Source organism: Coloeus monedula (assembly GCF_965178545.1).
Source record: "Coloeus monedula genome assembly, chromosome: 33".
In the NCBI taxonomy this organism is placed as follows: Eukaryota; Metazoa; Chordata; class Aves; order Passeriformes; family Corvidae; genus Coloeus; species Coloeus monedula.
The window spans coordinates 2,020,028-2,046,290 of NC_138813.1; the positions used below are offsets into that span (position 1 = coordinate 2,020,028).

Sequence of the window (26,263 nt, forward strand, 5' to 3'; positions counted from 1 at the left end):
TGGGATTTTTTAGCGATTTTTGGGAATTTTTGCAGCCGGTTTGGCTGAAAAATGGAGATTTTGGGGTGGGAAAGGAGGAGTTGGAAGCGTTTCCTGCTGCTGGGGAGAGCTGGAGAGAGTCTGGGGTGAAAAATGGGAAATTTGGGAAAAACGGGGAAAAAATGGGCAAAAAATGACAGAAAATTGGGAAAAAATTGGGTAAATTGGGGAAAAAAAAGGGAAAATTGGGGAAAAATGTGACAAATGGGGGAAAATTGGGGAAAATTGTGGGGAAAATGGGAAAAATGGAGAAAAATTGGGGGAAAATTGGGGAAAACTTGGGGAAATTGGGGGAAAAATTGTGGAAAAATTGTGGAAAAATTGGGGGAAATTGGGAAAACTTGGGACCTAGGGGGGGTTTTGGGGGAGTTTTTGTTCTGCTCAGCCAAAAAAGGGGGGAATTTGGGGTGGAAAAGGGGAAATTTGGGAAAAGGGAAAGGGAAATACCTGGGATGGGCACAGGGACCTCAGGGTGGCACAGGGAGCCCAGGGTGGGCACAGGGACCCCAGGGTGGGCACAGGGACCCCAGGGGGTGGCACAGAGACCCCAGGGGGTGGCACAGAGACCCCAGGGTGGGCACGGGGACCCCAGGATGGGCATGGGGACCCCAGGGTGGGCACAGGGAGCCCGGGATGGGCACAGGGAGCCCAGGGTGGCACAGGGAGCCCGGGATGGGCACAGGGAGCCCAGGGTGGCACAGGGAGCCCGGGATGGGCACAGGAAGCCCAGGAGGGCACAGGGAGCCCAGGGGGTGGCACAGAGACCCCAGGATGGGCACGAGGACCCCAGGGGGTGGCACAGAGACCCCAGGGATGGGCACGGGGATGCCAGGGTGGGCACAGGGACCCCAGGGTGGGCACGGGGATGCCAGGCTGGCACCTGGTCCAGGATGGGCACAGAGACCCCAGGGTGGGCACAGGGAGCCCGGGATGGGCACAGGACCCCAGGGGGTGGCACAGGAGCCCAGGGGGTGGCACAGGAGCCCAGGGGGTGGCACAGAGACCCCAGGATGGGCACGAGGACCCCAGGGGGTGGCACAGAGACCCCAGAGGGTGGCACAGGGACCCCAGGGTGGGCACAGGACCCCAGGCTGGCACCTGGTCCAGGATGGGCACAGGGACCCCAGGGGGTGGCACAGGGACCCCAGGGGGTGGCACAGAGACCCCAGGGGGTGGGCACAGGACCCCAGGGTGGCACCTGGTCCAGGATGGGCACAGGGACCCCAGGGGGTGGCACAGAGACCCCAGGATGGGCACAGGGATCCCGGGGGGTGGCACAGGAGCCCAGGGTGGGCACAGGAGCCCAGGCTGGCACCTGGTCCAGGATGTAGTTGCGGCGCTTGCGGGCGGCGATCTGGATGAGGCGGTTCAGGCACTGCGTGGCCTGGTGGATCAGCACGTCCCAGCGGCCGGCGTAGTTCCGCTGCCGCCGCAGCCCCATCACCTGGGCACAGGGACACCCAGTGCCACCCAGTGCCACCCAGTGCCACCCCAGTGGCACCCTGAGTCACCCCAGTGCCCCCCAGTGTCACCCCAGTGTCCCCCAGTGTCCCCAGTCCCAGCCCTGCTGGATCAGCACGTCCCAGCGGCCGGCGTAGTTCCGCTGCCACCGCAGCCCCATCACCTGGGCATCAACCACACCCAGTGCCACCCAGTGCCACCCCAGTGTCACCCCAGTGCCACCCCAGTGGCACCCTGAGTCACCCCAGTGTCCCCCAGTGTCCCCAGTCCCATCCCAGTGTCCGGCACAACTCCGCTGCACCCACAGCCCCATCCCCTGGGCACGGGGGGACATTGGGGTCACCTCAGGGCTGTCACACGCCTGGGACACCCTCAGAGCCACCCCAGGGTCCCATCCCAGTGACCCCAGTCCCGTCCCAGTGTCCCCAGTGTCCCATCCCAGTGTCCCCAGTCCCATCCCAGTGTCCCCAGTGTCCCATCCCAGTGACCCCAGGGTCCCCTCCCAGTGACCCCAGTCCCGTCCCAGTGTCCCCAGTGTCCCATCCCAGTGTCCAAAGTGTCCCATCCCAGTGTCCCCAGGGTCCCATCCCAGTGACCCCAGTCCCATCCCAGTGTCCCCAGTCCCCTCCCAGTGTCCCCAGTGTCCCATCCCAGTGTCCCCAGTGTCCCATCCCAGTATCCCCAGTCCTCTCCCAGTGTCCCCAGTGTCCCATCCCAGTGTCCCCAGTCCCCTCCCAGTGTCCCCAGTATCCCGTACCCTCATCTTGTCCATGATGGCGTTGGTGCCCAGGATGTCCCAGTGTCCCCAGTGTCCCATCCCAGTGTCCCCAGTCCATCCCAGTGTCCCCAGTCCCATCCCAGTGTCCCCAGTGTCCCATCCCAGTGTCCCCAGTCCATCCCAGTGTCCCCAATCCATCCCAGTATCCCCAGTATCCCGTACCCTCATCTTGTCCATGATGGCGTTGGTGCCCAGGATATCCCAGTGTCCCCAGTGTCCCATCCCAGTGACCCCAGTCCCCTCCCAGTGTCCCCAGTGTCCCATCCCAGTGTCCCCAGTCCATCCCAGTGTCCCCAGTCCATCCCAGTGTCCCCAGTATCCCGTACCCTCATCTTGTCCATGATGGCGTTGGTGCCCAGGATGTCCCAGTGTCCCCAGTCCATCCCAGTGTCCCCAGTGTCCCATCCCAGTGTCCCCAGTCCCCTCCCAGTGTCCCGTACCCTCATCTTGTCCATGATGGCGTTGGTGCCCAGGATGTCCCAGTGTCCCCAGTGTCCCATCCCAGTGTCCCCAGTCCATCCCAGTATCCCCAGTGTCCCGTACCCTCATCTTGTCCATGATGGCGTTGGTGCCCAGGATGTCCCAGTGTCCCCAGTGTCCCATCCCAGTGTCCCCAGTCCCATCCCAGTATCCCCAGTGTCCCGTACCCTCATCTTGTCCATGATGGCGTTGGTGCCCAGGATGTCCCAGTGTCCCCAGTGTCCCATCCCAGTGTCCCCAGTCCCATCCCAGTATCCCCAGTGTCCCGTACCCTCATCTTGTCCATGATGGCGTTGGTGCCCAGGATGTCCCAGTGTCCCCAGTGTCCCATCCCAGTGTCCCCAGTCCCATCCCAGTATCCCCAGTGTCCCGTACCCTCATCTTGTCCATGATGGCGTTGGTGCCCAGGATGTCCCAGTGTCCCCAGTGTCCCATCCCAGTGTCCCCAGTCCCATCCCAGTATCCCCAGTATCCCGTACCCTCATCTTGTCCATGATGGCGTTGGTGCCCAGGATGTCCCAGTATCCCCAGTCCCATCCCAGTATCCCCAGTGTCCCGTACCCTCATCTTGTCCATGATGGCGTTGGTGCCCAGGATGTCCCAGTGTCCCCAGTCCCATCCCAGTGTCCCCAGTCCCATCCCAGTATCCCCAGTGTCCCGTACCCTCATCTTGTCCATGATGGCGTTGGTGCCCAGGATGTCCCAGTGTCCCCAGTGTCCCATCCCAGTGTCCCCAGTGTCCCATCCCAGTGTCCCCAGTCCATCCCAGTATCCCCAGTGTCCCGTACCCTCATCTTGTCCATGATGGCGTTGGTGCCCAGGATGTCCCAGTGTCCCCAGTATCCCCAGTGTCCCATCCCAGTATCCCCAGTGTCCCGTACCCTCATCTTGTCCATGATGGCGTTGGTGCCCAGGATGTCCCAGTGTCCCCAGTGTCCCATCCCAGTGTCCCCAGTCCCATCCCAGTATCCCCAGTGTCCCGTACCCTCATCTTGTCCATGATGGCGTTGGTGCCCAGGATGTCCCAGTGTCCCCAGTGTCCCATCCCAGTGTCCCCAGTCCCCTCCCAGTATCCCCAGTGTCCCGTACCCTCATCTTGTCCATGATGGCGTTGGTGCCCAGCATGTCCCAGTGTCCCCAGTGTCCCATCCCAGTGTCCCCAGTCCCATCCCAGTATCCCCAGTGTCCCGTACCCTCATCTTGTCCATGATGGCGTTGGTGCCCAGCATGTCCCAGTGTCCCCAGTGTCCCATCCCAGTGTCCCCAGTGTCCCATCCCAGTATCCCCAGTATCCCGTACCCTCATCTTGTCCATGATGGCGTTGGTGCCCAGGATGTCCCAGTGTCCCCAGTGTCCCATCCCAGTGTCCCCAGTATCCCGTACCCTCATCTTGTCCATGATGGCGTTGGTGCCCAGGATGTCCCAGTGTCCCCAGTGTCCCATCCCAGTGTCCCCAGTCCCATCCCAGTATCCCCAGTATCCCGTACCCTCATCTTGTCCATGATGGCGTTGGTGCCCAGGATGTCCCAGTATCCCCAGTCCCATCCCAGTATCCCCAGTGTCCCGTACCCTCATCTTGTCCATGATGGCGTTGGTGCCCAGGATGTCCCAGTGTCCCCAGTCCATCCCAGTGTCCCCAGTCCATCCCAGTATCCCCAGTATCCCGTACCCTCATCTTGTCCATGATGGCGTTGGTGCCCAGGATGTCCCAGTGTCCCCAGTGTCCCATCCCAGTATCCCCAGTGTCCCGTACCCTCATCTTGTCCATGATGGCGTTGGTGCCCAGGATGTCCCAGTGTCCCCAGTCCATCCCAGTGTCCCCAGTCCATCCCAGTATCCCCAGTGTCCCGTACCCTCATCTTGTCCATGATGGCGTTGGTGCCCAGGATGTCCCAGTGTCCCCAGTCCATCCCAGTGTCCCCAGTGTCCCATCCCAGTATCCCCAGTATCCCGTACCCTCATCTTGTCCATGATGGCGTTGGTGCCCAGGATGTCCCAGTGTCCCCAGTGTCCCATCCCAGTATCCCCAGTGTCCCGTACCCTCATCTTGTCCATGATGGCGTTGGTGCCCAGGATGTCCCAGTGTCCCCAGTCCATCCCAGTGTCCCCAGTGTCCCATCCCAGTATCCCCAGTATCCCGTACCCTCATCTTGTCCATGATGGCGTTGGTGCCCAGGATGTCCCAGTATCCCCAGTCCCATCCCAGTATCCCCAGTGTCCCGTACCCTCATCTTGTCCATGATGGCGTTGGTGCCCAGGATGTCCCAGTGTCCCCAGTCCATCCCAGTATCCCCAGTATCCCGTACCCTCATCTTGTCCATGATGGCGTTGGTGCCCAGGATGTCCCAGTGTCCCCAGTCCATCCCAGTGTCCCCAGTGTCCCATCCCAGTATCCCCAGTATCCCGTACCCTCATCTTGTCCATGATGGCGTTGGTGCCCAGGATGTCCCAGTGTCCCCAGTGTCCCATCCCAGTGTCCCCAGTCCATCCCAGTATCCCCAGTGTCCCGTACCCTCATCTTGTCCATGATGGCGTTGGTGCCCAGGATGTCCCAGTGTCCCCAGTGTCCCATCCCAGTGTCCCCAGTCCCATCCCAGTATCCCCAGTGTCCCGTACCCTCATCTTGTCCATGATGGCGTTGGTGCCCAGGATGTCCCAGTGTCCCCAGTCCATCCCAGTATCCCCAGTGTCCCGTACCCTCATCTTGTCCATGATGGCGTTGGTGCCCAGGATGTCCCAGTGTCCCCAGTGTCCCATCCCAGTGTCCCCAGTGTCCCATCCCAGTGTCCCCAGTCCATCCCAGTATCCCCAGTATCCCGTACCCTCATCTTGTCCATGATGGCGTTGGTGCCCAGGATGTCCCAGTGTCCCCAGTCCATCCCAGTATCCCCAGTATCCCGTACCCTCATCTTGTCCATGATGGCGTTGGTGCCCAGGATGTTGTACTTCTTGCCGGGGTTGGCGGCCGCGTGCTTCACCGCCCACGTCGTCTTCCCCGCCGCCGGCAGCCCCACCATCATCAGGATCTGGGGGGACGCCCCGGGGTCACCTCGGGGATGGGACACCCCCAGGGCCACCCAGGGCCACCCCAATGTCCCTGAGAGCCACCCCAATGTCCCTGTGACCCACCCCAATGTCCCTCAGAGCCACCCCGGCAGCCCCAGCATCATCAGGATCTGGGGGGACAGGGACACCCTGGGGTCACCTCGGGGTCACCTCGGGGTCACCTCGGGGATGGGACACCCCCAGGGCCACCCAGGGCCACCCCACAGCCACCCCAGAGTCCCCCACTCCAATGTCCCCAGGGTGTCCCCAGGGTGTCCCCAGGGTGCCCCCAGGATGTCCCTGATGTCCCCAGGGTGTCCCCAAAGTCTCCAATGTCCCCAGGGTGTCCCCAGGATGTCCCCAGAGTGTCCCCAAGGTGTCCCCAATGTCCCCAGGATGTCCCCAATGTCCCCAGGGTGTCCCCGATGTCCCCAATGTCCCCAGGGTGTCCCCAGAGTGTCCCCAGGGTGTCCCCGACGTCCCCACCTCGCACTCAGCCTTGCTCTTGGGCCCCAGGATGTCCCCAGGATGTCCCCAATGTCCCCAGGATGTCCCCAATGTCCCCAATGTGTCCCCAGGATGTCCCCAGGGTGTCCCCAGGGTCCCCAGGGTGTCCCCAATGTCCCCAGGATGTCCCCAATGTCCCCAGGATGTCCCCAAGGTCCCCAGGGTGTCCCCAGGATGTCCCCAGGGTGTCCCCAATGTCCCCAGAGTGTCCCCAAGGTGTCCCCAATGTCCCCAGGATGTCCCCAGGGTGTCCACAATGTCCCCAGGGTGTCCCCAGGATGTCCCCAAGGTGTCCCCAAGGTGTCCCCGACGTCCCCACCTCGCACTCGGCCTTGCTCTTGGGCCCCATGATGTCCCCAGGATGTCCCCAATGTCCCCAGGATGTCCCCAATGTCCCCAAGGTGTCCCCAATGTCCCCAAGGTCCCCACCTCGCACTCGGCCTTGCTCTTGGGCCCCAGGGTGCCCCACAGGTGCTGTCCCCATGTCCCCAGGATGTCCCCAGGGTGTCCCCAATGTCCCCAATGTCCCCAAGGTGTCCCCAATGTCCCCAGGATGTCCCCAATGTCCCCAGAGTGTCCCCAGGGTGTCCCCAATGTCCCCAGAGTGTCCCCAGAGTGTCCCCGACGTCCCCACCTCGCACTCGGCCTTGCTCTTGGGCCCCAGGATGTCCCCAGGGTGTCCCCAATGTCCCCATGATGTCCCCAAGGTGTCCCCAAGGTCCCCACCTCGCACTCGGCCTTGCTCTTGGGCCCCAGGGTGCCCCACAGGTGCTGTCCCCATGTCCCCAGGATGTCCCCAGAGTGTCCCCAGAGTGTCCCCAATGTCCCCAGGATGTCCCCAATGTCCCCAGAGTGTCCCCAGAGTGTCCCCAGAGTGTCCCCAATGTCCCCATGATGTCCCCAATGTCCCCAGAGTGTCCCCAAGGTGTCCCCGACGTCCCCACCTCGCACTCGGCCTTGCTCTTGGGCCCCAGGATGTCCCCATGATGTCCCCAATGTCCCCAGGATGTCCCCATGATATCCCCAATGTCCCCAGGGTGTCCCCAATGTCCCCAGGATGTCCCCAGGATGTCCCCAGGGTGTCCCCAAGGTGTCCCCAAGGTGTCCCCAAGGTGTCCCCAAGGCCCCCAGGGTGTCCCCAGGATGTCCCCAAAGTGTCCCCAGGGTGTCCCCAGGGTGTCCCCAGGGTGTCCCCATGATGTCCCCAGGGTGTCCCCACCTCGCACTCGGCCTTGCTCTTGGGCCCCAGGGTGCCCCACAGGTGCTGTCCCCATGTCCCCAGGATGTCCCCAGGGTGTCCCCAAGGTGTCCCCAAGGTGTCCCCAAGGTGTCCCCAAGGCCCCCAGGGTGTCCCCAGGATGTCCCCAGGGTGTCCCCAATGTCCCCAGAGTGTCCCCAGAGTGTCCCCAGAGTGTCCCCAAGGTGTCCCCGACGTCCCCACCTCGCACTCGGCCTTGCTCTTGGGCCCCAGGATGTCCCCAGGGTGTCCCCAATGTCCCCAAGGTGTCCCCAATGTCCCCAAGGTGTCCCCAGGATGTCCCCAGGATGTCCCCAAGGTGTCCCCGACGTCCCCACCTCGCACTCGGCCTTGCTCTTGGGCCCCAGGATGTCCCCAGGGTGCCCCAGGATGTCCCCAGGGTGTCCCCAATGTCCCCAAGGTATCCCCAGGGTGTCCCCACCTCGCACTCGGCCTTGCTCTTGGGCCCCAGGGTGCCCCACAGGTGCTGTCCCCAGGTGTCCCCAGGATGTCCCCATGATATCCCCAATGTCCCCAAGGTGTCCCCAAGGTCCCCAAGGTGTCCCCAATGTCCCCATGGTGTCCCCAAGGTCCCCACCTCGCACTCGGCCTTGCTCTTGGGCCCCAGGGTGCCGCGCAGCCGCTGGCCGAGGGGCAGGTGCTGGATGAGGGTGAAGCCGGCGGGCAGTGGCCAGAAGGGCTCCGGCCGCTGGCCGAAGTTGAACTCCACGGCGCAGTTCTTGACCAGCACGTGGGGGAAGAGCGCGCGGCCACCCAGCGACTCCTTGGGCACGCGGAACGCCACGCCCAGCCAGTGGCCATTCTTGAGGAAGGAGAGCTCCACCTCCTCGCCCGCCTCGAAATCCTGGGGAAAACGGGGAAAAACGGGGAAAAACGGTGAAAAAATGGGGAAAAATGGGGAAAAACGGGGAAAAAATGGGAAATGCGGCGCCCTCAGAGTGAGGGAGAGCCCAGGGTGAGCCCAGGCAGGGCCGTTCTTGAGGAAGGAGAGCTCCAGCTCCTCACCCGCCTCGAAATCCTGGGGGAAACGGGGAAAAATGGGGAAAAACGGTGAAAAAACGGGGAAAAATGGGGAAAAACAGGGAAAAATGGGGAAAAATGGGGAAAAAATGGGGAAAAATGGGGAAAAACGGGGAAAAAATGGGGAAAAAATGGGAAATGCGGCGCCCTCAGAGTGAGGGAGAGCCCAGGCAGGGGCCGCTCCTGAGGAAGGAGAGCTGCAGCTCCTCGCCCGCCTCGAAATCCTGGGGGAAACGGGGAAAAACGGGGAAAAACGGTGAAAAAATGGGGAGAAATGGGGAAAAACGGGGAAAAAATGGGGAAAAATGGGGAAAAAATGGGGAGAAATGGGGAAAAACGGGGAAAAAATGGGGAAAAATGGGAAATGCGGCGCCCTCAGAGTGAGGGAGAGCCCAGGCAGGGGCCGCTCCTGAGGAAGGAGAGCTCCAGCTCCTCGCCCGCCTCGAAATCCTGGGGGAAACGGGGAAAAATGGGGGAAAAGGGTGAAAAAATGGGGAGAAATGGGGAAAAACGGGGAAAAAATGGGGAAAAAATGGGAAATGAGGCGCCCTCAGAGTGAGGGAGAGCCCAGGCAGGGGCCGTTCTTGAGGAAGGAGAGCTCCAGCTCCTCGCCCGCCTCGAAATCCTGGGGGAAACGGGGAAAAACGGGGAAAAATGGGGAAAAAATGGGGAAAAATGGGGAAAAACGGGGAAAAAATGGGGAAAAATGGGGAAAAAACTGAAAAAATGGGGGAGAAAACAGGGAAAAAAGAGATGATAAAACGGGAGAAAACGGGAAAAAATGGGGGGGGAAATGCCCCAAAAATGGGGGGAAACAGGGGAAAAAATGGGAAAAAAAGGCCAAAAAAAGGGGGAAAATGGCAAGAAAATGGGGAAAAATGGGCAAAGATGGTTAAAAATGGGCAAAAAATGGGGAAAAACAGGAAAAAGCAGTGAAAAAAAGGGAAAAAACTAAAAAACAGGAAAAAACAGGGAAAAACAGAAAAAAACAGGGAAAAACAAGAAAAAACAGGGAAAACCAGGGAAAACCAGGGAAAATGGGAAAAAATGCCCCAAAAACGGGGGGAAATGGGGAAAAAAGGGGGAAAATGGGGAAAAATGGGAAAAAATGGGAAAAGATGGGAAAAAATGGCCAAAAAATGGGAAAAATGGGAAAAAATGGGGGGGGGGGGGATGGGAAAACCCGGGGAAAAGAGTGAAAAATGGCCAAGAAATGGGGAAAACTGGCGGGAAAATGGGGAAAAAAGGGGAAAATAGGGGAAATGGGGAAAAAATGGGGAAAACGGGGGAAAAATGGGAACAAATGGCCAAAAATGGGGGAAAATGGGAAAATGCGAAAAACGGTGAAATAAGGGGAAAAAATGGGGGAAAATGGGGGAAAAATGGGGAAAAAATAGGAAAAAATGGCCAAAAAATGGGGAAAACCAGTGAAAAAAAGGGAAAATGGAAAAATGGGGAAAAATGGGGAAAAATCGGGAAAACAGGGAAAAAATGGGGAAAAGAGTGAACAAATGGGAAAACACAGGGAAAAAAGGTGATAAAATGGGGAAAAAAGGGGAAAACGGGGAAAAATGGGAAAAAAGGGGAAAAAAATGGGGAAAAAATGGGGAAAAACAGAAAAAAACGGGGAAAAATGGGGAAAAAATGGGGGAAAATGGGGAAAAACGGGGAAAATGGGGAAAAATGGGAAAAAAGGGAAAAAAAATGGGGAAAAAACGGGGAAAAACAGAAAAAAACGGGGAAAAATGGGGAAAAAATGGGGAAGAAATGGGGGAAAATGGGGGAAAAGGGTGAAAAAATTGGAAAAAATGAGGGAAAACAGTGAAAAAATGGGAAAAAATGGGGGAAAACGGGGAAAATGAGGAAAAACGGAAAAGTGGGAAAAAGTGGGGGAAAATGGGGAAAAATGGGGAAAATGGGGAAAAACAGGAAAAAAACAGGAAAAAACGGGGAAAAGGAGGGAAAAGGAGGGAAAAAGAGGGAAAAATGGGAAAAAATGGGGGGAAATGAGGAAAAAATGGGGAAAAATGGGGGGAAAATGGGGAAAAACAGTGAAAAAATGGGAAAAATGGGGAAAAACAGGGAAGAATGGGAAAAAATGGTGGGAAATGGGGAAAAAATGGGGGAAATGGGGAAAAAATGGCCAAAAAATGGGGGAAACGGTGAAAAAATGGGGAAAAATGGGGGAAAACCGGGAAAAAATGGCCAAGAAAATGGGAGGAAAGGAGGGGAAAAAACAGGGAAAAATGGGGAAAAATGGGAAAATGGGGGGAAATGGGGAAAAAATGGGAAAAAAATGGGGGAAACGGTGAAAAAATGGGGAAAAACAGGAAAAAAAAGGAAAAACCAGTGAAAAATGGGGCAAACGAGGGAAAGCGGGAGAGACAAAAACCTCAAATGCCAAAATGGCCCAAAATCCCCAAATCCGGGGTCACTCAGGGGTCACTCGGGGGTCACTCAGGGTCACTCAGAGGTCACTCAGGGTCACTCAGGGGTCACTCGTCACTCAGGGTCACTCAGGGTCACCCTCCGGGGACACTCAGTGGTCACTCAGGGGTCACTCGGGGTCACCCTCAGGGGTCACTCAGGGTCACTCAGGTCACACAGGGGTCACTCAGGGTCACTCAGAGGTCACTCAGCGGTCACTTGGGGTCACTCAGGGGTCACTCAGGGTCACCCTCAGGGGACACTCAGTGGTCACTCACGGGTCACTCGGGGTCCCTGAGCGGTCACTCGGGGTCACTCAGGGGTCACTCGGGGTCACACTCAGTGGTCACTCAGTGTCACTCGGGGTCACTCAGCGGTCACTCGGGGGTCACACTCAGCGGTGACTCAGCGGTGACTCAGCGGTGACTCAGCGGTCACTCAGGGTCACACTCAGGGGTCACTCGGGGTCACACTCAGCGGTCACTCAGTGGTCACTCAGGGTCACACTCAGGGGTCACTCAGGGTCACACTCAGCGGTCACTCGGGGTCACTCAGCGGTCACGCAGGGGTCACTCAGCGGTCACTCAGGGTCACTCGGGGTCCCTGAGCGGTCACTCGGGGTCACACTCAGTGGTCACTCAGGGTCACTCAGGGTCACTCGGAGTCGCTGAGCGGTCACTCAGGGGTCACTCGGGGTCACACTCAGGGTCACTCAGGGTCACTCAGCGGTCACGCAGGGGTCACTCAGGGTCACTCGGGGGTCACTCAGCGGTCACTCAGCGGTCACTCAGCGGTCACTCAGGGGTCACTCAGGGGTCACTCAGGGGTCACTCAGGGGTCACTCAGGGTCACTCGGGGGTCACTCAGGGGTCACTCAGGGGTCACTCAGGGGTCCCTCGGGCTCACTCACGGCCAGGCAGGCGATGACGTCGCTCTCGCCGAAGGGCTCGCCGTAGCTCTCGAAGCGGCCGCTGCTGGACTTGCGGCCGGTGCCGCCGTAGCCGAAGGAGAACGGCTCCTCCCCTGCGCACCCCGAGAGGGGGAGGGACCCGTCACCAACACCCCCAAATCCCCCAAAATCCCATAAAGGGACCCGTCACCAACACCCCCAAATCCCCCCAAAATTCCATAAAGGGACCCGTCACCGACACCCCCAAATCCCCCCAAAATCCCATAAAGGGACCCGTCACCAACACCCCCAAATCCCCCCAAATCCCATAAAGGGACCCGTCACCAACACCCCCAAATCCCCCAAAATCCCATAAAGGGACCCGTCACCAACACCCCCAAATCCCCCCAAATCCCATAAAGGGACCCGTCACCAACACCCCCAAATCCTCCCAAAATTCCATAAAGGGACCCGTCACCAACACCCCCAAATCCCCCCAAAATTCCATAAAGGGACCCGTCACCGACACCCCCAAATCCTCCCAAAATCCCATAAAGGGACCCGTCACCGACACCCCCAAATCCCCCAAAATCCCATAAAGGGACCCGTCACCGACACCCCCAAATCCCCCCAAAATCCCATAAAGGGACCCGTCACCGACACCCCCAAATCCCCCAAAAATCCCATAAAGGGACCCGTCACCGACACCCCCAAATCCCCCCAAAATCCCATAAAGGGACCCGTCACCGACACCCCCAAATCCCCCCAAAATCCCATAAAGGGACCCGTCACCGACACCCCCAAATCCCCCAAAATCCCATAAAGGGACCCCATCACCGACACCCCCAAATCCCCCCAAAATCCCATAAAGGGACCCGTCACCAACACCCCCAAATCCCCCAAAATCCCATAAAGGGACCCGTCACCGACACCCCCAAATCCCCCCAAAATCCCATAAAGGGACCCGTCACCAACACCCCCAAATCCCCCAAAATCCCATAAAGGGACCCGTCACCGACACCCCCAAATCCCCCCAAAATCCCATAAAGGGACCCGTCACCAACATCCCCAAATGCCCCAAAAATCCCATAAAGGGACCCCAAAATCCCCCAAAAATCCCATAAAGGGACCCGTCACCAACATCCCCAAATCCCCCAAAATCCCATAAAGGGACCCGTCACCAACACCCCAAAATCCCCCCAAAATCCCATAAAGGGACCCGTCACCGACACCCCCAAATCCCCCCAAAAATCCCATAAAGGGACCCGTCACCAACACCCCCAAATCCCCCCAAAATCCCATAAAGGGACCCGTCACCGACACCCCCAAATCCCCCCAAAAATCCCATAAAGGGACCCGTCACCAACACCCCCAAATCCCCCCAAAATCCCATAAAGGGACCCGTCACCGACACCCCCAAATCCCCCCAAAAATCCCATAAAGGGACCCGTCACCAACACCCCCAAATCCCCCCAAAATCCCATAAAGGGACCCCATCACCGACACCCCCAAATCCCCCCAAATCCCATAAAGGGACCCGTCACCAACACCCCCAAATCCCCCCAAAAATCCCATAAAGGGACCCCATCACCGACACCCCCAAATCCCCCCAAATCCCATAAAGGGACCCGTCACCAACACCCCCAAATCCCCCCAAAATCCCATAAAGGGACCCATCACCGACACCCCCAAATCCCCCCAAAATCCCATAAAGGGACCCCCAAATCCCCCAAAATCCCATAAAGGGACCCCATCACCGACACCCCCAAATCCCCCCAAAATCCCATAAAGGGACCCCCAAATCCCCCAAAAATCCCATAAAGGGACCCGTCACCAACACCCCCAAATCCCCCCAAAATCCCATAAAGGGACCCGTCACCAACACCCCCAAATCCCCCCAAAATCCCATAAAGGGACCCGTCACCAACACCCCCAAATCCCCCCAAAAATCCCATAAAGGGACCCCCAAATCCCCCAAAAATCCCATAAAGGGACCCGTCACCAACATCCCCAAATCCCCCCAAAATCCCATAAAGGGACCCCATCACCGACACCCCCAAATCCCCCCAAAATCCCATAAAGGGACCCGTCACCAACACCCCCAAATCCCCCCAAAATCCCATAAAGGGACCCGTCACCAACACCCCCAAATCCCCCAAAATCCCATAAAGGGACCCGTCACTGACACCCCCAAATCCCCCAAAATCCCATAAAGGGACCCCAAAATCCCCAAAAATCCCACCCAGGAACACCGGAATCCCCCCAAAATCCCATAAAGGGACCCGTCACCAACACCCCCAAATCCCCCAAAATCCCATAAAGGGACCCCAAAATCCCCCAAAAATCCCACCCCGGGACACCGGAATTCCCAAAAAATTCCATAAAGGGATCCCGAAATCCCCCCAAAATTCCACCCCGGGACACTGGAATCCCCCAAAAAATTCCATAAAGGGATCCCGAAATCCCCAAGCAATTCCACCCTGGGACCCCAAAATCCCCAAAAAAATCCATAAAGGGACCCCAAAATCCCCCAAAAAATTCCATCCCGGGACGCCGGAATTCCCCAAAAATCCCATAAAGGGACCCGTCACCGACACCCCCAAATCCCCCAAAAATCCCATCAAGGGACCCCCAAATCCCCCAAAAATTCCACCCCGGGACACCAGAATTCCCAAAAAATTCCATAAAGGGATCCCAAAATCCCCCAAAAAATTCCACCCCGGGACGCCGGAATTCCCAAAAAATTCCCTTTCGGGATCCCCAAATTCCCCCAAAAATTCCCTTTAGGGACCCCAAAATCCCCAAAAAATTCCACCCCGGATCACCAAAATCCCTGAAATCCCCAAAAAATTCCATAAAGGGACACCGAAATTCCCAAAAAATTCCCTTTCAGGATCCCGAAATTCCCCAAAAAATTCCCTTTAGGGACTCCAAAATTCCCCCCCAAAAAAATTCCCTTTAAGGACCCTAAAATCCACAGAAGATTCCACCCAGGGACACCGGAATTCCCAAAAAATTCCTTTTAGGGACCCCAAAATTCCCAAAAAAATTCCCTTTAGGAACCCAAAATTCCCCAAAAAATTCCACCCTTGGACACCGGAATCCCCCAAAAATTCCATAAAGGGACCCCAAAATCCCCCAAAAATTCCACCCCGGGACACCGAAATCCCCAAAAAATTCCCTTTAGGGACCCCAAAATTCCCCAAAAAATTTCCCTTTAGGGACCCCAAAATTCCACAAAAAAATTCCCCTTAGAGGATCCAAAATTCCCCCCAAAAAATTCCCTTTAGGGATCCCAAAATTCCCCAAAAAATTTCACCCAGGGCCCCCGAAATCCCAAAAAATTCCCTTTAGAGGCTCCAAAATTCCCCCCAAAAATTCCCTTTTTCAGACCCCAAAATTCCTGGTGGAGACCCCAAAAATTCCCCAAAATTCCCTTTAGGGACCCAAAATTTCCCCAAAAAATTCTCTTCAGGGACTCCAAAACCCAAAAAAAATTCCCTTTAGGGATCCCAAAATTGCCACCTTTGGACCCAAAATTCCCGGTAGAGACCCCAAAAACTCCCAAAAATTCACTTTAGGGACCCTGAAATCCCAAAAATTCCCTTGAGGGACCCCAAAATCCCCAAAAATTCGCTTTAGGGACACAGAAATTCCCAAAAATCCCTGTAGAGACCCCAAAAAATCCCTTTAGGGACCCCAAATTCCCTACTGGGGACCCCAAAATCCCAAAAATCCCCTCTAAGGACCCCAAAATTCCCCAAAATTCCTTAAAGGGCCCCCAAAATTCCCTTTAGGGACCCCAAAATTCCCTTTAGGGACCCCAAAATTCTGGGGGGAGGTGACACTTGGGGACATTTTGGGGCCTTTTGGGGCCATTTGGGGACATTTTGGGGACACTTTGGGGCCATTTTGGGACATTTTGGGGACATTCTGGGGCTATTTGGGGAAATTTTGGGGCTTTTTGGGGACATTTGGGGCCATTTTGGGGACATTGGGGATGTTTGGGGCCATTTGGGGCCATTTTGGGGCCATTTGAGGCCATTTTGGGCCATTTGAGGACATTTTGGGGACTTTTGGGGCCTTTTGGGGCCATTTTGGGGCCATTTGGGGGCATTTGAGGACATTTTGGGGCATTTGAGGACATTTTGGGGCCATTTGGGGACACTTTGGGGACATTTTGGGGACATTTTGGGACATTTGGGGACATTTTGCAGCCATTTTGGGGACTTTTGGGGACATTTTGGAGCCATTTTGCAGCCTTTTAGGGCCATTTTGGGACATTTGGGGACACTTTGGGGACACTGAGGACATTTTGGGGCCATTTTCGGGACATTTTGGGGCCATTTTGAGGCCAGTTGGGGCCATTTTGGGCACTCACCCAGCTGGGTGCTGCACAAGTCCAGGGACACTGGGGCCATTTTGGGCTATTTTGGGTCATTTTGGGCCATTTTGGGCACTCACCCAGCTGGGTGCTGCACGAGTCCAGGGACATTGGGGCCATTTGGGGCCATTTTGGGCCATTTTGGGCTATTTTGGGCCATTTTGGGCACTCACCCAGCTGGGTGCTGCACGAGTCCAGGGACACTGGGGCCATTTGGGGCCATTTTGGGGCCATTTTGGGTCATTTTGGGCCATTTTGGGCACTCACCCAGCTGGGTGCTGCACGAGTCCAGGGACATTGGGGCCATTTGGGGCCATTTGGGGCCATTTTGGGCACTCACCCAGCTGGGTGCTGCACGAGTCCAGGGACATTGGGGCCATTTGGGGCCATTTTGGGGCCATTTGGGGCCATTTTGGGCACTCACCCAGCTGGGTGCTGCACGAGTCCAGGGACATTGGGGCCATTTGGGGCCATTTTGGGGCCATTTGGGGCCATTTTGGGGCCATTTGGGGCCATTTTGGGCACTCACCCAGCTGGGTGCTGCACGAGTCCAGGGACCAGCCCACGCGCACCACGTGGGGGTCGGGCTCCGAGGACGGCAGGTGCTGCACCGAGATCTCCTCCATCACCTGCGGGCACAGCGGGCACAGCACCGTGACTGCCACAGTGCCACCAGGAGCCGGCACCAGGACCCAGCAGTGCCACCAGGACCCAGCAGTGCCACCAGGAGCCGGCACCAGGACCTGGCAGTGCCACCAGGACCCAGCAGTGCCACCAGGAGCTGGCACCAGGAGCCGGCAGTGCCACCAGGACCCAGCAGTGCCACCAGGAGGTGGCACCGGGACACAGAGCTGGCACCAGGAGGTGGCACCGGGACACAGAGCTGGCACCAGGAGCTGGCACGGGGACACAGAGCTGGCACCAAGACCCGGCACTGTCACCAACACCTGGCACTGCCCCTGGGACCTGTCCCCAGCGCCTGTCGCTGTCACCATGAGCAGCACCGGGCCCTGGCACCGTCAGCCATCGCTGTCACCGGGCCCTGGCACCGTCACCGGGTCCTGTCACTGTCACTGTGCCCTGGCACCGTCACTGTGCCCTGTCACCGTCAGCCATCGCTGTCGCCCCATCCTGTCACCATCACTGTGCCCTGTCACCCTGTCCTGTCACTGTCACTGTGCCCTGTCACCGTCACTGTGCCCTGGCACCATCAGCCATCACCGTCACTGTGCCCTGGCACCGTCACTGTGCCCTGTCACTGTCACCCCGTCCTGGCACTGCCACCGGGACCCAGCTCTGCCACCACAAACTGTCACTGTCACCCAGCACTGGCACCTGTCCCTGTCCCCATCCCCGTGTCCCCCTGTCCCCATCCCTGTCCCCACGTCCCCATCCCTGTCCCCATCCCTGTCCCCATCCCCGTGTCCCCCTGTCCCCATCCCTGTCCCCATCCCTGTCCCCATCCCTGTTCCCCTGTCCCCATCCCTGTCCCCCTGTCCCCATCCCCGTGTCCCCCTGTCCCCATCCCCGTGTCCCCCTGTCCCCATCCCTGTCCCCATCCCCGTGTCCCCCTGTCCCCATCCCTGTCCCCATCCCTGTCCCCATCCCCGTGTCCCCCTGTCCCCATCCCCATGTCCCCCTGTCCCCATCCCTGTCCCCCGTCCCCATCCCTGCTCCCCTGTCCCCATCCCCGTCCCCATCCCTGTCCCCATCCCCATCCCTGTCCCCCTGTCCCTGTCCCCATCCCTGTCCCCATCCCTGTCCCCATCCCTGTCCCCATCCCTGCTCCCCTGTCCCCATCCCTGTCCCCATCCCTGTCCCTGTCCCCATCCCCGTGTCCCCCTGTCCCCATCCCTGTCCCCATCCCTGTCCCCTGTCCCCATCCCTGTCCCCATCCCTGTCCCTGTCCCCATCCCTGTCCCCTGTCCCCATCCCTGTCCCCATCCCTGTCCCCATCCCTGTCCCCATCCCCATCCCTGTCCCCACCCCTGTCCCCCTGTCCCTGTCCCCCTGTCCCCATCCCTGTCCCCTCACCTTCATCTCGTAGCACACCCGGCCCTGCCGGACGCCGTAGGTGGCCCTGGCCCCTGACCACAGGTAGGCGAAGCCCTCGATGGTCAGTGGGTAGCCGCTGTACCGGTCCCTGGCCACCTTGAAGTGCAGGTCGCAGTTGTCTGCGGGGGACACCACCGAGGGCACGTTGGTGGCACCGCTGGTGGCACCGAGGGTGGCACCGAGGGTGGCACGGGGCGCTCACAGGTGTCCACGGCCACCAGGGAGTCGTCAAAGTCCTCCTCCTCCTCCTCAGCCGGCGGCTGCGGCGAGCGGCCCCTGCGCAGCGGGGACAGGCGGGGTGAGGGCGGGGACAGCGGCTCCATTTGGGGGGACAGGGACACAATTTGGGGGAGGGACTCGATTTGGGGGGGCAGGGACACAATTTGGGGGAGGGACTCGATTTGGGGGATAGGGACTCCATTTGGGGGTCAGGGACTCCATTTGGGGGGGCAGCGACTCCATTTGGGGGGCAGGGACACAATTTGGGGGAGGGACTCGATTTGGGGGGGCAGGGACTCCATTTGGGGGGAGGGACACAATTTGGGGGGGCAGGGACACAATTTGGGGGGGCAGCGACTCCATTTGGGGGGAGGGACACAATTTGGGGGGTCAGAGACTCCATTTGGGGGGAGGGACACAATTTGGGGGGGCAGGGACTCCATTTGGGGACAGGGACTCCATTTGGGGACAGGGACTCCATTTGGGGGGCAGGGACTCCATTTGGGGGGGGAGGGACACAATTTGGGGGGGCAGCGACTCCATTTGGGGGGAGGGACACAATTTGGGGGGGCAGGGACTCCATTTGGGGACAGGGACCTGAATTTGGGGGGCAGGGACTCCATTTTGGGGGACAGGGACTCCATTTGGGGTCAGGGACTCCATTTGGGGGACAGGGACTCGATTTGAGGGGAGGGACTCGATTTGGGGGGGCAGGGATCTGAACTTGGGGGGCAGGGACCTGAATTTGGGGGGCAGGGACTCGATTTGGGGGGCAGGGACCTGAATTTGGGGGGGCAGGGACCTGAATTTGGGGGGCAGGGACTCAAATTGGGGTCAGGGACTCAAATTTGGGGACAGGGACCCAATTTGGGGACAGGGACCCAATTTGGGGGGTCAAGTACCAAATTTGGGGTCAGGGACCCAATTTGGGGGGTCAGGTACCAAATTTGGGGGGGTCCCAGCCCCAAATCTTGGGGGTCCCAGCCCCAAATCTTGGGGGCCCCAGCCCCAAATTGGGGGGTCCCAGCCCTGAATCCGGGGGGGTTCCAACCCCAAATTGGGGGGGGGGGTTCAGCCCCTCAAATTGAGGTCTGGGGGGGGTGGGTGAATTAGGGGGGGCCCCGGCCCAAACTTGGGGGGTCAAAGCCCCAATCTGGGGGGTCCCAGCCCCAAATCTGGGGGGGTCCCGGCCCCAAATCTGGGGGGGTCCCAGCCCAAACTTGGGGGGGTCAAAGCTCCAAATCTGGGGGGTCCCAACCCCAAATCTGGGGGGTCAAAGCTCCAAATCTGGGGGGTTTCAGCCCAAATTTGGGGGGGGTCAAAGCTCCAAATCTGGGGGGTCCCAACCCCAATTTGGGAAGGTTCCAATCCCAAATCCGGGGGGGTTCCAGCCCCAAATCTGGGGGGGTCCCAGTCCCAAATTGGGAGGGTTCCAACACCAAATTGGGGTGGGGGGGTCAAAGCCCCAAATCTGGGGGGGTCCCAACCCCAATTTGGGAGGGTTCCAACCCCAAATCTGGGGGGGTCAAAGCCCCAAATCTGGGGGGGTCCCAACCCCAATTTGGGAGGGTTCCAATCCCAAATCTGGGGGGGTCCCAGCCCCAAATCCAGGGGGTTCCCAACCCCAATTTGGGAGGGCTCCAACCCCAAATCCAGGGGGGTCCCAACCCCAATTTGGGAGGGTTCCAACCCCAAATCTGGGGGGTTCCCACCCCAATTTGGGAGAGGGGTTCCCACCCCAAAATCGCTCTCTGGGGAGGGGGGGGATGTTAATTTTGGGGGGGGGTCTCCCCTCACCTCTTCTCCTCGCGGTGCTCGTAGTAGCCCCTCCCCCGCGGCTCCTCGAACGGGCGCTTCCGGCTCGGGGGGGGCCGGGGGGGGTCGGGACCCCCCCCAAAATTGGCCCCACCCCCCCCCGGGGGGGCGGCGTAAGGGGGGGGGGCGTTGAAGGAGGGGGGGGGCGCGGAGTAATTGGGGGGGGTGCTGTAATTGGGGGGGGGAGGGGCGCTGTAATTAGGGGGGGGAGGGGCGCCGTAATTAGGGGGGGGAGGGGCGCTGTAATTTGGGGGGGGGGCGCTGTAATTTGGGGGGGGGGCGCTGTAATTGGGGGCGGGGTAGCCCGAGGGGGGGGGAGGGGGGGGAGGGGGGGCACCGTAGCCCCCCGGAGGGGGAGGGGTGGGGAAGGTGGGGGGAGGGGGGGGAAGGGCGTAAGGGGGGGTGGGGAAGGTGGGGGGAGGGGGCACGGGGTAATTTGGGGGGGGGGCGGCGGCTGGGGGGGCCTCGTCCGGCTTCGATTCCGGCAGCTTCATCTCTGGGGGGGGAGGGGAGAGAGGAGATGGAGACCCCCCCCAAATACACCCAGAGACCCCCCCCAAACACACCCAGAGACCCCCAAATACACCCAGAGACCCCCCCCAAACACCCCCAGAGACCCCCCCAAATACACCCAGAGACCCCCCCCAAATACACCCAGAGACCCCCAAACACACCCAGAGACCCCCCCCAAACACACCCAGAGACCCCCCCCAAATACACCCAGAGACCCCCCCCAAATACACCCAGAGACCCCCCCCAAACACACCCAGAGACCCCCAAACACACCCAGAGACCCCCCAAACACACCCAGAGACCCCCCAAACACACCCAGAGACCCCCAAACACCCCCAGAGACCCCCCCAAACACACCCAGAGACCCCCAAACACACCCAGAGACCCCCCAAACACACCCAGAGACCCCCAAACACCCCCAGAGCCCCCCAAACACACCCAGAGACCCCCCCCAAACACCCCCAGAGACCCCCCCCAAACACACCCAGAGACCCCCCCCAAACACACCCAGAGACCCCCCCAAACACCCCCAGAGACCCCCAAACACCCCCAGAGACCCCCCCAAACACACCCAGAGACCCCCCCCAAACACACCCAGAGACCCCCAAACACCCCCAGAGACCCCCCCAAACACACCCAGAGACCCCCCCCAAACACACCCAGAGACCCCCCCAAACACCCCCAGAGACCCCCAAACACACCCAGAGACCCCCCCCAAACACCCCCAGAGACCCCCAAACACACCCAGAGACCCCCCCCAAACACACCCAGAGACCCCCAAACACCCCCAGAGACCCCCCCCAAATACACCCAGAGACCCCCCCCAAATACACCCAGAGACCCCCCCAAACACCCCCAGAGACCCCCAAATACACCCAGAGACCCCCAAACACACCCAGAGACCCCCAAACACACCCAGAGACCCCCCAGAGACCCCCACTCAAACACAGCCCCAGAGACCCCCCCCCAAATGTGAGCAGAGACCCCCAAGAACCCCTGGAACACAACCAAAGACCCCTCAGAGACCCCATGAACCCCCCCAGACCCCACCTGGGGGCAGCCCGGGGCTCTCCTGGTCCAGAGCTCTCCTCTCGTAGCCCAGCTCGGCCTCGGGCTCGTGGCCCTCGTAGGGTTGGTAGCCCTGGGACTCCTGGCCTTGGTGGCTTTGGTAGCCCTGGGACTCCTGGCCTTGGTGGCCCTGGTGGCCTTGGTGGCTCTGGGACTCCTGGCTTTGGTGGCCCTGGTAGCCACCCTGGGGCTCGTGGCTGTGGTTGTCGAGGCCGTCTGGAAAACGGGGTGGAAAAAAGGGGGAATTCGGGCAGGGAAAAGCGGCAAAGTTGGAGGGTGGAGCCCTCAAAAAAAATCAGAGGCGGAGGGGAGGGAAAAAGGGGGGAACCCTGAGGGGAAATGGGGGGACGGGGGGGGGGTCAGGACCCTCAGGAATGGGGGGACAGGGGGGGATCAGGGGGTGCAGGGATCCCTCAGGAATTGGGCAGGGACCTGAATTTGGGGTCAGGGACTCGATTTGGGGGTCAGGGACTCGATTTGGGGTCAGGGACCTGAATTTGGGGAGCAGGGACCTGAATTCAGGGGGTCAAGGACCCAATTTGGGGGGCAGGGACACGATTTGGGGGGCAGGGACCTGAATTTGGGGGGCAGGGACCTGAATTTGGGGTCAGGGACTCGATTTGGGGGGTCAGGGACTCGATTTGGGGTCAGGGACCGGAATTTGGGGGGCAGGGACCTGAATTTGGGGGGCAGGGACTCGATTTGGGGGGTCAGGGAGTCGATTTGGGGTCAGGGACCTGAATTTGGGGGGCAGGGACTCGATTTGGGGGGTCAGGGAGTCGATTTGGGGTCAGGGACCTCAATTTGGGGGGCAGGGACTCAATTTGGGGAGCAGGGACCTGAATTTGGGGAGCAGGGACCTGAATTCAGGGGGTCAAGGACCCAATTTGGGGGGCAGGGACACGATTTGGGGGACAGCGACACAATTTGGGGGGCAGGGACCTGAATTTGGGGTCAGGGAGTCGATTTGGGGGGTCAGGGACTCGATTTGGGGTCAGGGACCTGAATTTGGGGGGCAGGGACTCGATTTGGGGGGTCAGGGAGTCGATTTGGGGTCAGGGACCTGAATTTGGGGGGCAGGGACTCGATTTGGGGGGTGGGGACCTGAATTTGGGGGGCAGGGACTCGACTTGGGGGTCAGGGACTCGATTTGGGGGTCAGGGACCTGAATTTGGGGGGCAGGGACTCGATTTGGGGGGTCAGGGACTCGATTTGGGGGGCAGGGACCTGAATTTGGGGGGCAGGGACTCGATTTGGGGGGTCAGGGAGTCGATTTGGGGTCAGGGACCTCAATTTGGGGGGCAGGGACTCAATTTGGGGGGTGGGGACCTGAATTTGGGGAGCAGGGACCTGAATTTGGGGAGCAGGGACCTGAATTCAGGGGGTCAAGGACCCAATTTGGGGGGCAGGGACACGATTTGGGGGACAGCGACACAATTTGGGGGGCAGGGACCTGAATTTGGGGTCAGGGACTCGATTTGGGGGGTCAGGGAGTCGATTTGGGGTCAGGGACTCGATTTGGGGGTCAGGGACCTGAATTTGGGGGGCAGGGACTCGATTTGGGGGGTCAGGGAGTCGATTTGGGGTCAGGGACCTCAATTTGGGGGGCAGGGACTCAATTTGGGGAGCAGGGACCTGAATTTGGGGAGCAGGGACCTGAATTCAGGGGGTCAAGGACCCAATTTGGGGGGCAGGGACACGATTTGGGGGACAGCGACACAATTTGGGGGGCAGGGACCTGAATTTGGGGTCAGGGACTCGATTTGGGGGTCAGGGAGTCGATTTGGGGGGCAGGGACCTGAATTTGGGGGGCAGGGACTCGATTTGGGGGGTCAGGGAGTCGATTTGGGGGGCAGGGACCTGAATTTGGGGGGCAGGGACTCGATTTGGGGGTCAGGGACCCAATTTGGGGGGCAGGGACCTGAATTTGGGGGTCAGGAATGGGGGGACTGGGAGGGGTCAGGACCCTCAGGAATGGTGGGGGTCCCAGGGGGTCCCAGCCCCCTCAGGAATGGGGGTCAGGGGGGAATCAGGGGGTGCAGGGACCCCTCAGGGATTGGGGGTCACAGGGGGTCCCCAGCCCCCTCAGGAATGGGGAGTCGGGACCCTCAGGAATGGGGGTGGGTCCCAGGGGGTCCCAGCCCCCTCATAAATAGGGGGACAGGGGGGGATCAGGGGGTGCAGGGACCCCTCAGGGATTGGGGGTCCCCACACTCCTCAGGAATGGGGGGATGGGGGGACTGGGAGGGGTCAGGACCCTCAGGAATGGTGGGGGTCCCAGGGGGGTCCCAATCCCTTCAGGAATGGGGGTCAGGGGGGATCAGGGGGTGCAGGGACCCCTCAGGGATTGGGGATCCCAGACCCTTCAGGAATGGGGGTCAGGGGGGATCAGGGGGTGCAGGGACCCCTCAGGGATTGGGGATCCCAGACCCTTCAGGAATGGGGGTCAGGGGGGATCAGGGGGTGCAGGGATCCCTCAGGGATTGGGGATCCCAGACCCTTCAGGAATGGGGGTCAGGGGGGATCAGGGGGTGCAGGGACCCCTCAGGGATTGGGGATCCCAGACCCTTCAGGAATGGGGGTCAGGGGGGATCAGGGGGTGCAGGGACCCCTCAGGGATTGGGGATCCCAGACCCTTCAGGAATGGGGGTCAGGGGGGATCAGGGGGTGCAGGGATCCCTCAGGGATTGGGGATCCCAGACCCTTCAGGAATGGGGGTCAGGGGGGATCAGGGGGTGCAGGGATCCCTCAGGGATTGGGGGTCCCAACCCCCTCGGGAATGACGGTAATTGGGGGTCCCTGTCCCTTCAAGAAGCGGGGTAATGGCGGGGGGGGGGGGGGGGGGGGAGTCCTCAGGGCCACTCAGAACCCGGCCCGGGGGTCTTGGGGGGGGGTCTCAGGTCCCCTCAGAACCGAGGGGTCCCAAAGCCCCCTCAGGCCGGGGGTTTCCGAACAGCCGGACCCCTCAGGGCCAGACCCTCGCCCTGAGGGAAGGGTCGCCCCAAGCCCCTCACGGAGACCCCAGCAAAGCTCCCACTCGCCCCATCCCACCCCTCACGCCGCGACCCCCTCTCCCCTTACAGCGCCCCTCGGCGCCCGCCGCGTCCCCCCGCCGGGCGCCTTCGCTGTCCAGCGCCGCCTGCAACCGCTCGGCCAACTCGGCCTTGAGCCCGCGGGTGTCGAGGCCGCGGCGGCCCAGCTCGTCCCGCAGCTCCTGCACCCGCAGCCGCCGCGCCTCCATGGCCGCCCCTCACGGCCCCTCACGGGGCCCGATCAAAATGGCCGCCACCTCTCCCCCTTCCCCGGCCCGGCCCGCGCCGCGCCGTAACGCGCGCTGCCATTGGTCCGCCTCCTCGCGCGCCGATGTAACGACGCTTCTTATTGGTCAGCGCTCTCCCGCTTCCCCCTCGCTTCCCTCCCGGGCCCCCGCGCTGGTCGCGGTGTTTTGCAAAGCGCGCGCTGATTGGGCGGGAGGGCGGGGTGAGGTTGTAACGCGGCTTTTCATTGGTCGACGCTGCAGCGGTGGGAGGGAGGCGGGAAGGGGCGTCTCGCGCTTCTATTGGTTGATAGTGCTGTCTGTCACCTAGTGGGCGGGCCCTCAGCTTAGTTCTGTCTTTTGATTGGTGACTTCGGGATGTGGGCGGGGCCACCCGCAGGGGGAAGTCCCGGCGGCGTCTGCGCGTGGGGCCGCCCCCGTTGCCTGGCAACAAAAGCCGCGCTCCTATTGGCTGCAGGCCGGGCGGTGACACGCTCCCATTGGTTGATTCTCTCTGGGCGTGGTCTGAGGCCACGCCCCCGCTCTGGCCACGCCCCCGAGCCCCCCCAAACCCCCAAACCCCCAAAAAACCCCAAAAACCCCAAAAAACCCCAAAAAACGAGGCCGGTGCAGGACAAAGAACTTTATGGGTGGTTAAAAATGGGGGGGGGGCCTTATGGGGGGCCTTAGGGAGGGGTCCTGGGTGGGGCACCCTTCATTTTGGGGGGGTCCCAGGGGGTCCCTTTATTTTGGGGGGGGGGGATCCCACAATGCCCGAGTACCTTGGGGGGGGGGTCCCTGATTTTGGGGAGGGGTCCCAGGGGGTTCCCCAGACCCTTGGGGAGGGTCCCAGGGGGGTTCCCTTTATTTTGGGGGGGTCCCAGGGGGTTCCCTTCATTTTGGGGGGGGTCCCACAATGCCCGAGTACCTTTGGGGGGGGTCCCTTAATTTTGGGGGGGGGTCCCAGTACCTTTGGGGGGGTCCCAGGGGGTTTTCCTTCATTTTGGGGGGGTCCCAGGGGGGTTCCTTTATTTTGGGGGGGGTCCCAC

At 60.2% G+C, this 26,263-nt stretch overlaps 1 protein-coding gene across 1 annotated transcript in view; it reads right to left on the minus strand.

Annotated features, from left to right (window-relative positions):
- HNRNPUL1 (heterogeneous nuclear ribonucleoprotein U like 1) overlaps window positions 1–25,216 on the minus strand; it is a 51,667-nt gene extending 26,451 nt beyond the window's left edge. The window contains exons 1-11 of the mRNA XM_082299660.1: window positions 25,040–25,216; window positions 21,941–22,174; window positions 20,762–20,873; window positions 20,360–20,545; window positions 18,546–18,619; window positions 18,323–18,462; window positions 16,818–16,917; window positions 11,926–12,038; window positions 8,146–8,412; window positions 5,662–5,784; window positions 1,355–1,483 (exon numbers count right to left, since the gene is read on the minus strand). Of these exons, the coding sequence (XP_082155786.1) occupies window positions 1,355–1,483; window positions 5,662–5,784; window positions 8,146–8,412; window positions 11,926–12,038; window positions 16,818–16,917; window positions 18,323–18,462; window positions 18,546–18,619; window positions 20,360–20,545; window positions 20,762–20,873; window positions 21,941–22,174; window positions 25,040–25,199 (1,638 nt within the window). The 5' untranslated portion in view covers window positions 25,200–25,216. The remainder of the gene's footprint in view (window positions 1–1,354; window positions 1,484–5,661; window positions 5,785–8,145; window positions 8,413–11,925; window positions 12,039–16,817; window positions 16,918–18,322; window positions 18,463–18,545; window positions 18,620–20,359; window positions 20,546–20,761; window positions 20,874–21,940; window positions 22,175–25,039) is intronic.
- Between the last annotated feature and the right edge of the window lie 1,047 nt (window positions 25,217–26,263).